Raw genomic sequence first — 13,499 nt, forward strand, 5'->3', positions numbered from 1 at the left:
AGCAGTTGCCCTGTCATAAAATGTGCGTTCTCCTCCTAATCTATGTCCGTATTTCCTAGAAATAATATGTTTCGGCTTTTATATATTTTCTCGTTTCCAGTCGAAAGGCATACTTCACCAGATAGACGAGTACACCGTCAAACTGAAGCAAGGCACAGATTCATCGCTGGTGCACAGTCTCAAGGAGAGGTTTGGCAGCAACGAAGCCTTTAAAACACCACCTGGAGCTAACCTGACTTTTGGGATCAAACATTTTGCGAAAGAGGTATGCATTAGTTCAATGAACTATATGCCTTAGGAGCTGAAGTCTTTGTAACTTAAACTCACCAGAAACATGTTGTTGTTAATGTTAATCTGTTAGTTGTCAAAACATACTATGTATATATACCTCTCATCATCTGGTTGTATTCACTTTTAGCTTGATAACGATGTAAGAATCTACATCGAAAGGTCGCTGTATGCAATAAATAAGAAGTTGTCATCCATAAAGTTGTATGTTTCATTTTTGACTCACCAACTTCTAGAATGCCTATCAAACAATTAGAACGCACACGTTATAGCTGATCCCCATACGGAATTAGACGTACGTCTGAGATTACATATATTGTGGAAGAAACCGATGTCTCTATTTGTTACACGGAAGTAGATCTTTAACACGTTATGTTATTGACCAACATGAGTAAATCACGCAAGTCAAGGATTTCCAGAACCCGGTCCTACAAAGCGATCTTAGCGCTAAGACTATCATTAGTCTGTACTAAAGTCGGGAAGATTAAATAGCCTGAATGCGATCGTTTTGTAATCACACTACTTGTCAAATCCAAGTCTCCACAACCACAACTGGGGCAGTACCGAGTGGCGTTAGATCTGATCAGTAAGTAATGGGAGGTGTGCGACTAATACATTGTGCATACTTCAGAAAATATATTTACAAAATGATCGCAGTGTTATGTTCAATTTAGACTAGATTATAATGATTTCAATTTCGGTGGACGGGGAGAGGAGGATCATATATTTCATGCCTTCTGATAAGCATTATACCCCGTCATGTTAACTTTTTATTTAATCAGGTGAGCTATGACGCCAAAGGCTTCCTGGAGAAGAACAGAGACACCCTGAGTCCGGAAATGGTTAAATGCATGAAAGATAGCGACAATGAGATGGTGTCTGACCTCTTTACTGTGGAGAAGTGCGACACCGGAACTATTTCTGCGTAAGTCACATGCTACAATGCCCGTCCTCGACGCCATGTTAAATATCGTTTATTCATATAGGCTTTGGTTTCGAAAGGAATACAGTTTGCTTATATTTGCCACAATTTGCAACAGTCAATATTTTCCAGTGTCAGTGTCAGGCAATCGAAACAGGAATAGGTCAAACGATGGTTGATGTGATGAACATCGTTCCACGTCTCCATACAACAACACACACTTAATGAATTGGCAGGGTGCCGTTGTACAAGGCGATCTTAGCGCTGAGGTGATCGTAACTCCTTTAGCTTAACCTAAATTTACTATGTTCGTAACGTTAGGCTGCTTTGCATAACGGCAACCTGGTTTGTGTTCGGGTTGTTGTTAAACGCCGTATTCCTGCTACATAACGACAGCTTGTAAGTAATTGTACCCAAACAATCAGGTGATTGACATCATGAGCATCGAACCAGGATATCAACCACATCTGACCACTGATCTGCTTAGTCGCCTCCCACGACAAGCATAGGTTGCTGGAGACCAAGGCCCCTTTCCATTAAGCTATCTTAGCGCGAAAATGATCGTAACTCCTGTGCTTCAATATTGGCTTACGACCGTCGTAGCGCTGTGATCGTTTTGTGGGCCCTGGCGTCCGTTCCACAAAGTTATCGCAGCGCCAAACTTAACTGGGTATATTGACCAATTTAAGCCAAAAAATGAAGTAGAAATGAAGAAAAAGTGAAATGTGAATGAAAAGACTTGTTTGCTAAGTGACCTCAAATTTAAAATTTATTTCAGTTTTTGAATACTGCCCAAAAGCAACTGGACAGGTCTTTCACTAATTATTAAGTGGTCCAATGTGGCTGCTTCAAATGTTGATTAGATGGTAGTGGGCGTATTAATGCTATACGTAACGCTAAACTGTACGTGATGTCTCCTTTACTTCACTTGTCAAATACCGATCGTAAATCTTCCTTTTTGAGGGATGAAATTTGCCTGTCGTAACCGTACTATTTCATAAGTAATTATTATACAAAAGTTTTGTCTGTTGTTTAATGCCGCATCTATATGATGGCGGATTGACATCGTGGAACGGTCTACGCTTTGTGTGATTACTGGTGAGAACTTTGTCCACAAATGTCACTAGTTACGTCGTCCCACAACCCCGTTGGTCGTCGTTGACCACTGTGTTATGTCTTTGTGTTCAATGTGTGCAGGACCCACTACAATTATCGCAAGTCAACTCGTCGCAGTATGGCGCGGTCTGGTATGAGGCGGTCTGGAAGAACGCGCGGCGAGCAGCTCTCTCGAAGCGTCATCATGGACATCAGGAAGAGCCAAAAAGAATTCTTGGACAGGTCAGTAGGAGCTAACCGTGACACTTACACAGCATCTGTTTTTACTCGTCTTGGCCGTGACGGACACACTATCGTTAGAAAATGGCCTCTTACGAAACAGGGCCTTCACAAAGCAAATAATCGCCGAACGGGGATGCGAAGAAAATTGAATAGCAGCATATGTGTGTGTGTGCGTGCGTGCGTGCGTGTGTGTGTGTGTGTGTGTGCGTGCGTGTGTGTGTGTGTGTGTGTGCGTGCATGAAATTCATTCCTTGCTCCTGTCTTCATGGCCATATTTCTTTTAACACAAAATTACCCTGGCAAAGACTCCCTTTTACAAAGTAATGGTTGAATGAATAGGCGTATCAGTTTTCTCAACAGTTATCTGAACTTTCAACTACACATAAAATCGATATACATTCTTTTGTTTGTCAGTCTAGGTCTAACTACTAAACATATTCTTTGTCTTACAGGGGAACCAGATTGCCAAGAGGAGACGAAGTGGAACACGTTCAAACACAAACAGTCACTCAGTATTTCAAAGTAAGTCAACGACTGATTATATACTAGCCACATGAAGAAACTGTGCACTGTCAAAATAGTATCCCAGTTGGTAAGTACGATAACAATATCAAAGGTACATATCAACTTTAATGGAGGGATCATGAGACCATAACAAGTCGGGAGAATTTCAATTGAAAAGTCAATCACAATGACGTCACGAGTCCACAAGCGGGGCAGGTGTCAAACGACCATGTCACAAGCTCAATAACGGGTATGTCCACCATCGGCATTGAGAACAGCAGTGCATCGACGACGCATAGAGCCTATCAAACGTGCAAGGAAGGCTTGTGGGATGTCACGCCAGATTCTCTCAAGTTCTGTTGCAAGGTCAAGGACGTTATCTGGCGGATGAGGAAGACGGCGGAGACGTCGATCCATCTCGTCCCAAACATGCTCTATCGGGGAGAGATCCGGTGAATTTGCAGGCCAAGGCAGTAAGTCAACGTTATGGTGTTGCAAGAAACCCATAGCAACCCTTTGCGGTATGAGGGCGGGCATTGTCCTGTTGGAATGTTAACCCAGGGCCATGACGTTGCAGAAAAGGAGTCAATTGCCACAGGTCGAAGAATCTGATCCCTGTAGCCCACACCAGTTAAGTTGCCCTGAACAATCACCAAAGGCGTTCTTTGGCGTGCTGTTATTCCACCCCAAATCATCACGGAATCGCCACCAAAGCGATTCCTCTCCAAGACACAGGCCTGTGCATAACATTCTCCCACGCGTCTATAGGCACGTTGACGTCCATCACTATGGGAAATGTTAAACCTGGACTCATCTGTAAAAACAACATTTCTCCACCAAAACAAGGGTCTGCGGACATGATTTCGGCACCACATTCGGCGAGCTTGTCGATGACGTTGTATCAGGATAGGCTGTATGGCGGGACGTCGTGGTCTGATCCCGTGATGACGTAAACGTTGTCGAACTGTGTTGGGATGGATACGGTGAAGTCCTGGGATGGTTCGGGCAGTCATCACTGCAGTCTGAAACCTGTGGCGAAGAGGGGTCATCCTTATCCATCTGTCCTGTCCTGGCGTTGTTACACGTGGACGTCCAGGACGTGGCCGATCGATGACGTCATTTGTGTTCTGGTAGCGTCTCACCAGTGCAGAAATGGTGTTCCGGAGGCAGTGTAAATGTGCAGCCACTTGTCGTTGAGACATTCCCCCACGGACCACGGACCTCATGACGTTGTGCAGACGTGAACCTTGGCATGCTATGCGTTTCAATAGCCGTTTAATTTTTTGAACGATCGCAAGGGCAGGGGTTGAGCTTTCTCCAAAGTGACAGTATTGTGTCGCATTCATTTGCTCTGTTTCTCTTTCCCGGAATGCACGTGCAACAACGTATTGCACGTCTCAATGACGAACCCACTGACGTCACGGAACGTGGCACGTGCATGCATGTTGGATACATGTCACTAATCTCTGAGTTTAAATCCTTATGTGTCTCCACAGGTTTGATAAATTTAGATTTAAATTTTTGTATGCACAGTTTCTTTATGTGCCTAGTATATAATTTTATATTATGAGTGTTTCAAATTTAACTTACTAATTGTAGAATCAGTTAAAGTAGACACAGGTACATTTAGTTAATGTGGTTTGCCGGCAAATTTCAATTGGATATTCATATATACTCTCCCAAAAAAGAAACGCATATATGAATTTCAACTGTATTTTTATGTTTATTTTGAAACATCTTGTAGGCTTTATGAGTGAATGAAATATAGCGAAATTGCACACTGGGAATGCAGACTTATCCGTCTTTGGCACCAACTCGAGGAAAGTTAGTTTGAGTGTCACATGGAGACGTGTGGTGGCGCTGAAGTCAATACCTCGTGTGACTACCGTGGGCATCCAGAACTGCACGGCATCGCCTCGGCATCGAACGAATAAGTCTCAGAATCTCGTGTTGCCCAATCGCAGTCCACTCTGCCTGTAGTGCCTGTGCGAGTTGCTGAAGTTTCTGGGACTGAGGGTTACGGCGTCGCACCCGCCTGTCCAGGGTATCCCACAGATGTTCGATCGGGTTTAAGTCCGGTGATCTTGAGGGCCAGGGGAGCACATTGATGTTGTGGTTCTGGAGGAAGTCTCTAGTGTGACGTGCTGTGTGGGGCCTGGCATTGTCTTGTTGAAACAACTCCCTCTGGCGATCAATAATTGGAAGGAGGTGTGGACGTAGGAGTTCGTCACAGTACCGTTGAGCTGTCAGGTTGCGCTGGATCATCACCAAATCACTTCTCCTACGGCAGGTGATCGTTCCCCACATCATAACACTTCCCCGGCCGAATCTGTCCACCTGGGGAACGCAAGCGTCGGCGAAACGTTCACGTCGACGTCTGTACACCCGCATTCTTCCATCGCGTCGTTCCAATAGAAATCATGATTCATCACTGAACCAGATTCTACGCCAATTCGGTAGGTTCCAGGCCTGAACGTTGGTGCACCATTGAACTCGATGTCGACGATGTCGAAGCACAGGGCCAAAATAAGGTCTTCTGGCACGTAAATCAGCCTCTCTCAACCTGTTCCTGACGGTCTGTGCAGAAAGCCTCCTCATTCCGGGTATTTGTCGAGCGGTACTGGTCGCCGTAGCTGTTCGATGACGCAGGTGATGTACCCGGATGTAGCGATCCTGCGCCGCTGTGGTCGCTCGAGGTCGCCCACTACGAGGTGCATCTGCTACCGCGTTCTGCCGGCGATATCTCTTCCAGAGCCGTGAAATAGTGCTTTGGTGAACTTTCATGCGTCGGGCAACTGCACTTTGAGACTGGCCAGCTTCAAGCAAACCAATGGCGATATGACGGTTGGCTTCACTTAGACGTGGCATTTTGCGTTCGTCAACAATATTCCAAATACAGTGAATAATCGACAGACAGCGATCAACCTTTTACACCCATCATTGAGACTATCTGATCCCCAACTTTCACGTGCATTGCATGTGAATTGTGTATTCTGTGACACTACACGCCGGAATTGAAAATCATACTGTTAAATACGGGTATTTTACGGATGGTGCGTTTTGTTGTGATGTTTCAAAACATAAACACCATAGGACTCATAAACAGAGCAAAACCTTTTGTAAAATGAATCACGTTTTAATTCATTGCTACATGAAATTGCTAATTTCATGATGCGTTTCTTTTTTGGGAGAGTATATATAGTTGAATGTCATTTATTTCATTGTACATTTCTTTTGGCCTAGTGGTTAAAGCGTTCGCTTGTCACGCCTCAAATCCAGGTTCAGTGTGTGTACAAATGTGTGAAGCCATTCTGTTTTCCCCTCAGCATTGATATTGCAGTTGAACGTTGTCATTAACATTACATAATTCTCTGACCACATTTATGTCTTAAACGTCTTTGTATTCATTATAGAATTCGTTGGATGATCTTGTGGATAAGTTGAAAAATTCCGGATCAAGTTTTGTCAGGTAATATATGTATTTTCACTTTTATCCAAAATAGTCATTACTCCGAATTTCAAATGAAATTGTCATACGAACAGATGTTTATGTAAATTGCGATAATATTGTTCCAACTATAATACTAAGGTTTATAAAGTGACATTATGAAACCCTACTAGCCTCGGGGACGCTAGGGTAGCCTCGTTGTTGGCTGGCTCTTCACGCTGAAAGCCCAGTTTGATTCTCTACGTGGGTATGCGTGAAGCCTAATATTGCTAATAGCAGCGTACAACTCACTCACTCCACTGCCCGTCTTATCTTGTGACGGCACACTGAGTCTCTCGTGTAAAGTTTACGTCACATTTTGTAGGGAGACACGGGTGGCTGCCTTTTTCCAGTTGCGCCAGAAACCTAGGATCCCGAATCCCGGTCCGCCCCGATTACGTTGCCATGGAATGTAAACACCATACCCATACCCTTCAGACCTCCATCACTACAGGCTTTTCTCCGAAATGAAAATGACCCCGATACGACTGGAATACTGTTCTAAGTGGCATAAACCAAAACCACTCACTCATATATTTTTTTAACCCAGATGCATCAAGCCGAACACACGGCTTGTCTCAGATAAATTTCAAGAAGCCGAAGTGGTAGCACAGCTGAAATACAACGGAATAGCCGAGGTGGCCCGTATTAGGAAACAAGGATGGTCTGTTAGAAAGACATACAAGGATCTTCTGAAAAGGTTTGACTTGAATCCTTTGGCATGATTGACATCATGATCATCGCTCTACTCAATTTGGAAACGTTGACATGCTCAAGCAAGCCAGCGAGCTTGACCACCCAATCCCGTTAGTGGTCTCCTATGACAAGCACGGGGTGCTTATTGTTATTTAAGTAACAGTTATTTTATACAATTACCTGCTGGTAGGTTTACAAATCAATACAAATTACGATAAGTAACTACACCACACAATAGAGCGTTAGAGCGACATTCAATGAGAGTGTTATTATATTGAATGTATACTACATAACAGCAAAGGTAATATCATTTACGTAAGTGAAAATTTGTTCACCTAGAGGCAACTGTGGTCAAGCATCCAAAATAGCCCTTAGATGGACGTCGTAGGTGAGAATTGGACACCATGGCTGTTCTGCCCCATCTCTGTTCCATCTCTGATATCCATGCCGTATTCGTGTATGACATGGCACATAGTATCATTAATTAAAATTCATTTGATGTTTTCAGATTTCAGATCTTGTTAACCTCTACAGATGGAACTGACGTTGCCAAGTGTGAAGAACTCCTTAAATTATCGGGTGTACAGGCAGACCAATTCACTTTGGGCAAGAAACTGGTAAGGCGACGTATGTGAAGTACGTATGTGAAGTACTGAAGCATTACTTATTCCTGGTCAGTCTGTAGCATTTTTCCGGATTTAGTATAATGGCAAATGTGTTACATATCATGACACGAAAAAATCCCCGTCCCCATCATTACCCCATTCTACCCCACCCCACCCTTCATCCCGCACCCCTCCCATCACACCCCTACCTGCACCATTAACCACTGCTTATCAGTCGATCAACCGGGAACAGCTACATAACGGTTTACTAATTCAAAGGTATTCATGACGGACTCGGCTCTGGAGAAATTGGAAACAGAATTAAGACGGAAAGAAGAGGAACTAGAAAGAGAGAAACGGGAACGAGAGAGACAAGAACGCGAAAGGAGAGAACGAGAGGAACAAGAACGCCAGCGCAGAAAACAGGAGGAGACCGCTCAAATGGAAAAGGAAAAAAATCTTCCACAGATGGTATGTAAATGATGATTAGTTACACATGGTTGCCCATTGTTACCCGTGTTTGAAAGTACTCTTCTCAACCTTGGTACCTTAGCTGCCGCTCTGTGAATACTGTCGCACAGTGGAATCTGTCAAATCCGGACTCTTTGTAAACCGGTTTACTCCATAATCCGGACTACTCTCTAAGTCCCGGGAAAATTGTTCTTAATTTATCATTATAGCTTGCTTTATAATCAGGATTCTCTCAGTTACGGAATACGGACTAAAATGTGCATAATACAGACTTCATTATTGTGTAAATATAATATTATTATTTATTCAATTTCGTTAAAGATCCCTTAAATTAAAAAATTTTACTTTTGTTTTTATCCAAAACGTTTGCATATTTAATTACTTAAAAATGTTCAATGATATTGTGATGCATTCGGTATACCACTGTCTTGGTTGAATGTGGTTGCTTGTTAATGTGTAGAACACAGCGTACATCCCATTGTCAGATATCAATAGTTCGGTTGTTGATGTGTAGAAAACAGAGCTTAGCCTGTTGTCAGATATCATGAATCTGGTTGTTTGTTGGTGTGTAGAACACATTGTCAGATATCATGAATCTGGATGTTTGTTGATGTGTAGAACACAGCGTACATCCCGTTGTCAGATATCATGAATCTGGCTGTTTGTTGATGTGTAGAACACAGCGTACATCCCGTTGTCAGATATCATGAATCTGGATGTTTGTTCATGTGTAGAACACAGCGTACAGTCCGTTGTCAGATATCATGAATTTGGTTGTTTGTTAATGTGTAGAACACAGCGTACAGTCCGTTGTCAGATATCATGGAGGAGGGAGATCTGTCTTCATCCGGAAGGTCCTCAATACCTGGTACATCGACAGGCTCCACTTCATCAACGCTCATTTATGATCGAGTTACACCTCCACCTTCAGCAAACCTTCCAGCACAAGCTCCAGCTCCAGCAAATGGTGCAGCAAATGCTCCACAAAGCTCCCCATCACCACCACCGCCTTCCGAAGAGTCCGCTTCGCACTCGCAGTCACCACCAACCGATGACCGGGCCTAGTAAGTTCTTCAATAGTCTTAACACTAACGTTAGTAAATTGTTTTCATGTTTTCTTTCATTTGATCTTTTTGTTATGAAATGCTAATTTAGTTTGTCATTTATCATCATCTAACAACGTGCCTTGACATTCTGTTTCCCCTGACGCATCTTAAAAGACGTTAAAAGATGGTATTTGTTGTCACCCTCCTTGATGATCGGCACTAATGAGGTAGGGGCGGGGCCATGAATCAAACTGTCAGCTCGGGTTACCGCGTCTGAGTTGGTTATTTATTTTAAACTGCAACACGGTATCCACGGTATTGGTCTCGAGTTGTACCAGACACACGCATGTGCACACGCACATGCATACCCATACAGCGAGTTGTATTCAATGCGGTTCAGTTGGTACATTCTTTGATGATGATGATGATGATTATGATGATTATGATTTATGTGCCTCCTGCCCCGACGACATAGCGTCACATAGGCGGATCCAGATCCCCCCTTTTGTCCTGAAAGTGTATTAACTGACCATTGAAACCTTCTTAAAAATGAAGTGTGCACCCCCTTTTTCAATATTGTGCACCCCTCCCTTCGCAAAAAGCTCTATCCGCCCCTGCGTCAGTGGTGTATTAGCATTGTCCAGAGTTGTTCGTTGTTTGACACAGCAGTCAGCAATATTCCTGCTATATGACGCCTGGGTGACAACAATCAGATCTGCACCAGAGAATCCAGTGATCGATATGGTAAACAACAGACACAAACACAAAGTCCCTGAGCCAGACCACCGATTCCCCTCCAAGACCTTTCCTGCTTATATAACGACATTCACCCACTAACTGTTAGTGAGTGAGTATGGTTTTACGCCTTAATATTCCAGCAATATCTAACTGTTAACATATGTGTTGCAGTTTCTGGGACATATTCCGAGTGGTCGACACCGAGGTGATTCGGAAAGAATCTTTCGACCAGATGACCTTCAAGGTTTTGAAAGTGCTTGTTTACATCATCCTCTTCCTGGTCATCCTTTGCGCATGCGTGGCACAGAGGCTTGGACTCATGATCATAATTTCAAATATTTCCACCAACAGCTCCATACCACTGGTGAGACTTTTATTTTACTGTCATACCTTTCTTTCGCTTATGTTCAAGGAAACGTTCAAGCCAAACGTTAAAATAGAACTACAAATGTTCAAACCAATTGAATATTGTTCTTTCTTGTTGTTTTAGTGCGCATCCCGGTTAGAACTGATCTTCAGCAACCCATGCTTGTCGTACAACTTGTCCCTGACTTGGTTTACACATGTAGTTCGATGCTCTTGCTGTTGATTACTGGATTGTCTGTTCCAGACTCGATTATTTACAGACCGCTGTCATATAGCTGGAATATTGCTGATTGCGGCGTTAAACAACAACCAGCCATTGTAAAATATTATTTTCTGCATCTCTCGATTGAATACAAATAATAAAATATCCATATTAATCTCTTGAATCACGTTTCCAAATATGTAACATTTGAACACCGCCATATGGCTGAAATATTGATAAGCGCGAGTTATGCAACAAGAAAACATGCAAAATATTTACAATTTGTTTCCCAATGTCTTGCACGTCCATGAGCAATATCTATGACTCAGGGGGGCACAGAACTGAACTTGTAAACGCATTGCTGAGTGTGGCGTGCGTTGAACGGCAAACAACAAACTTTAGTTAATATGTCATGCCACGGCAAATTAACTTCAGCAATATGACAGAATCGATGCTCTTAACGTTTTAACTAATGCATATACTGAAATACGCCTGCAGTATTAGCATGTTTGCATATGATGTTTACATTCTGTAACTGTACCCATCAATCCAGATCATACCAATTTCAGGCGTCCACAGGGAAAGACAACTATCACATGCACCTAATCCATTACGTCTACCTGATCATAGCGATGTGCATACCCTATGCCTTGAGCACCCTTACCTCCTTCTTGAAATGGCTTTTTGGAGTGTTCCCGACACCCGGTGTCCTCACGTGGATTGTGGTAAGAAATGTTCAGACATATTCGTTACATCTTGGGATAGTTCGTTTAAATGGAACCTCCTCGTCAACTCATTGGCCTGGTGGTTAAAGCGTTGGCTCGTCACGCCGAAGACCCGGGTTGGAATGGGTACAATGTGTGAAGCCCATTTCTGGTGTCCCCCGCCGTGATATTGCTGGAATAGTGCTAAAAGCGGCGTAAAACCATACTTACTCACTCGTCCACTCATTGACTGAATACCTTTCAAAGAACCACCCGATTCTCTCCATTAAGGTGAGTGAGTGAGTTTGGTTTTACGCCGCTTTCAGACGCAATATTCCAGCAATATCATGGCGGTGGACACCAGAAATGGGCTTCACACTGTGTGCCCATGTGGGGAATCGAACCCGGGTTTTCGGCGTTACGAGCGACTGGGCTACTCCACCGCCCCTCCATTAATGTGAAGTGATTCTGTCAAGGCATGGTAAATTACCATACTGTGAGTTTGGGTATTGAACTTGGTGTTCTTTAACGTGTTTGAGCAGTTATGTTTTGCCACATAATTTTAAGTGTCCATTAACGGTGGCAAAAATGAAGCAAACAAGTAATAGTTAACCGATGGCGTGTTTTGGGCTTCAGGTAAGCAGTGTTTAGACGACTGTTTTGCAATGCTTTGATAAAGTTTGGTGTTCTTTAACTTGTTGGGGGAGGTATTTTTTGCCACATACCTTTTTAGTAAAGCTTTGATAACGTTTGGTGTTTTTTAACTTGTTTGAGCAGGTATTTTTTGCCACATACCTTTTTAGTAAAGCTTTGATAACGTTTGGTGTTCTTTAACTTGTTTGAGCAGGTATTTTTTGCCACATACCTTTTTAGTAATGCTTTGATAACGTTTGCATTTTGTGTCAAATCGAGTATGTACTTACTTCTGTCAAGCAGATTACTTGTATTCAAACGCCAAGTAAATCTATAAAACATGTGCTTCTTTTCAAGGTGTTGCTGGTGGAGGCCCTTCATTCTGTGGGACTATGTGCCTTGGTCTTCTGGGTCCTTCCCAAGTATGACATCATATCCGGGTCACTGCTGCTCAGTGCCACCAACGTCATCCCTTCTCTCCTTCTAATCACCTGCTCGTCACAGACAATCCACGGGGAATCCAAAAACCAAGGTGTCCTGAAAGCCTTCCTGGATGGAATTGCACTCGTTTGCCAGTTGTCAGTCATCCCATTGATGCTCTTGTTCAAGTTCAGCCAACGGAAGGAAGTGGATATGACCAAGATAGATGTCTCGGGTGATATTCTTGACTTTCCCGCAGTTATTTGTGGCTTCCTGCTGACTTCGCTAAAAAACTGGGAAAACTTTGTTGATGGACGAGTTCATACTCTGAAAGGCAGCCCCGACGAGAGCCATTTCAACAACTATGTCTTGAACAAAATGCTGCAGATCCGCTTTCAACTAAGTGAAGGAAGATACGCTGTGTCCATGATAGTTGGAATCATAAAGATTGCCATCACATGTTCTTTTGCATACGCAGTAGCGTATTATCGTATCGACAGAGGGTTTCTGCTCACTAACAGCGACGCCATTGAAACCTTCAAACTCTTTAACACTTTGTACTCGAATCCAAAGAAATTTTCAAGCCTCTTAGCAATTACAATCAGCGGATTTGTTCTGTACAATGGCAGTTTCTTGGCATGCAAGCTGCAGATGCAAAAATATCGCTGGCGATTCCCGTTACCCTTTCCATCTTCGTGATTCAGGGGATTTTAGCAGGACATTGCGAGAAGCAGTATCTCTTCAGCGACTTTACACACTATCCAAGTATACCCGGACACCCGGAACCCTGCAAATCAGCACAAGATAATGTATACATTTACTGCCTCGGCATAGCCTGGATCTTGTCCCTACTGTGGATAACGAGACACGTCTGGTTCCCCAAACAGGGACGTCTTGAGGAGTACGACAGGTGCTCTACATTTATCATTGTATTCCTTTATAGATGTTGGATAGTCACATCCTCCTTAGCCTCTCTGGAAGCTTAATGAATAACATGCTCGCATATCACCCCGAAAGTCTGGGTTCGATTCCCCCATGCGTGCAATATAAAGGTAACCCTTATCAACGCACCCCTGTGT

The 13,499-nt window shown here is 43.3% G+C and overlaps 1 protein-coding gene across 3 annotated transcripts in view; it reads left to right on the top strand.

The window, feature by feature from the left end:
• LOC124273165 (unconventional myosin-Ic-A-like) overlaps positions 1 to 13,232 on the top strand; it is a 32,918-nt gene extending 19,686 nt beyond the window's left edge. Inside the window, exons 13-24 of one of the 3 annotated variants that reach the window (XM_046708383.1) lie at positions 101 to 265; positions 1,071 to 1,213; positions 2,408 to 2,548; positions 3,001 to 3,070; positions 6,466 to 6,521; positions 7,090 to 7,239; positions 7,744 to 7,852; positions 8,120 to 8,311; positions 9,104 to 9,375; positions 10,267 to 10,459; positions 11,233 to 11,388; positions 12,358 to 13,232. In XM_046708383.1, the coding sequence (XP_046564339.1) occupies positions 101 to 265; positions 1,071 to 1,213; positions 2,408 to 2,548; positions 3,001 to 3,070; positions 6,466 to 6,521; positions 7,090 to 7,239; positions 7,744 to 7,852; positions 8,120 to 8,311; positions 9,104 to 9,375; positions 10,267 to 10,459; positions 11,233 to 11,388; positions 12,358 to 13,119 (2,409 nt within the window). In that variant the 3' untranslated portion in view covers positions 13,120 to 13,232. Of the gene's footprint in view, positions 1 to 100; positions 266 to 1,070; positions 1,214 to 2,407; positions 2,549 to 3,000; positions 3,071 to 6,465; positions 6,522 to 7,089; positions 7,240 to 7,743; positions 7,853 to 8,119; positions 8,312 to 8,929; positions 8,996 to 9,103; positions 9,376 to 10,266; positions 10,460 to 11,232; positions 11,389 to 12,357 lie in introns of those variants that run through there. The other 2 variants (XM_046708384.1, XM_046708385.1) reach the window with 2 other exon arrangements.
• The last annotated feature ends 267 nt before the right edge of the window (positions 13,233 to 13,499 follow it).

The sequence above is a fragment of the Haliotis rubra genome, unplaced genomic scaffold (genome assembly GCF_003918875.1).
Source record: "Haliotis rubra isolate DU_JTF1 unplaced genomic scaffold, ASM391887v1 Scf1772, whole genome shotgun sequence".
Classification (NCBI taxonomy): domain Eukaryota; kingdom Metazoa; phylum Mollusca; class Gastropoda; order Lepetellida; family Haliotidae; genus Haliotis; species Haliotis rubra.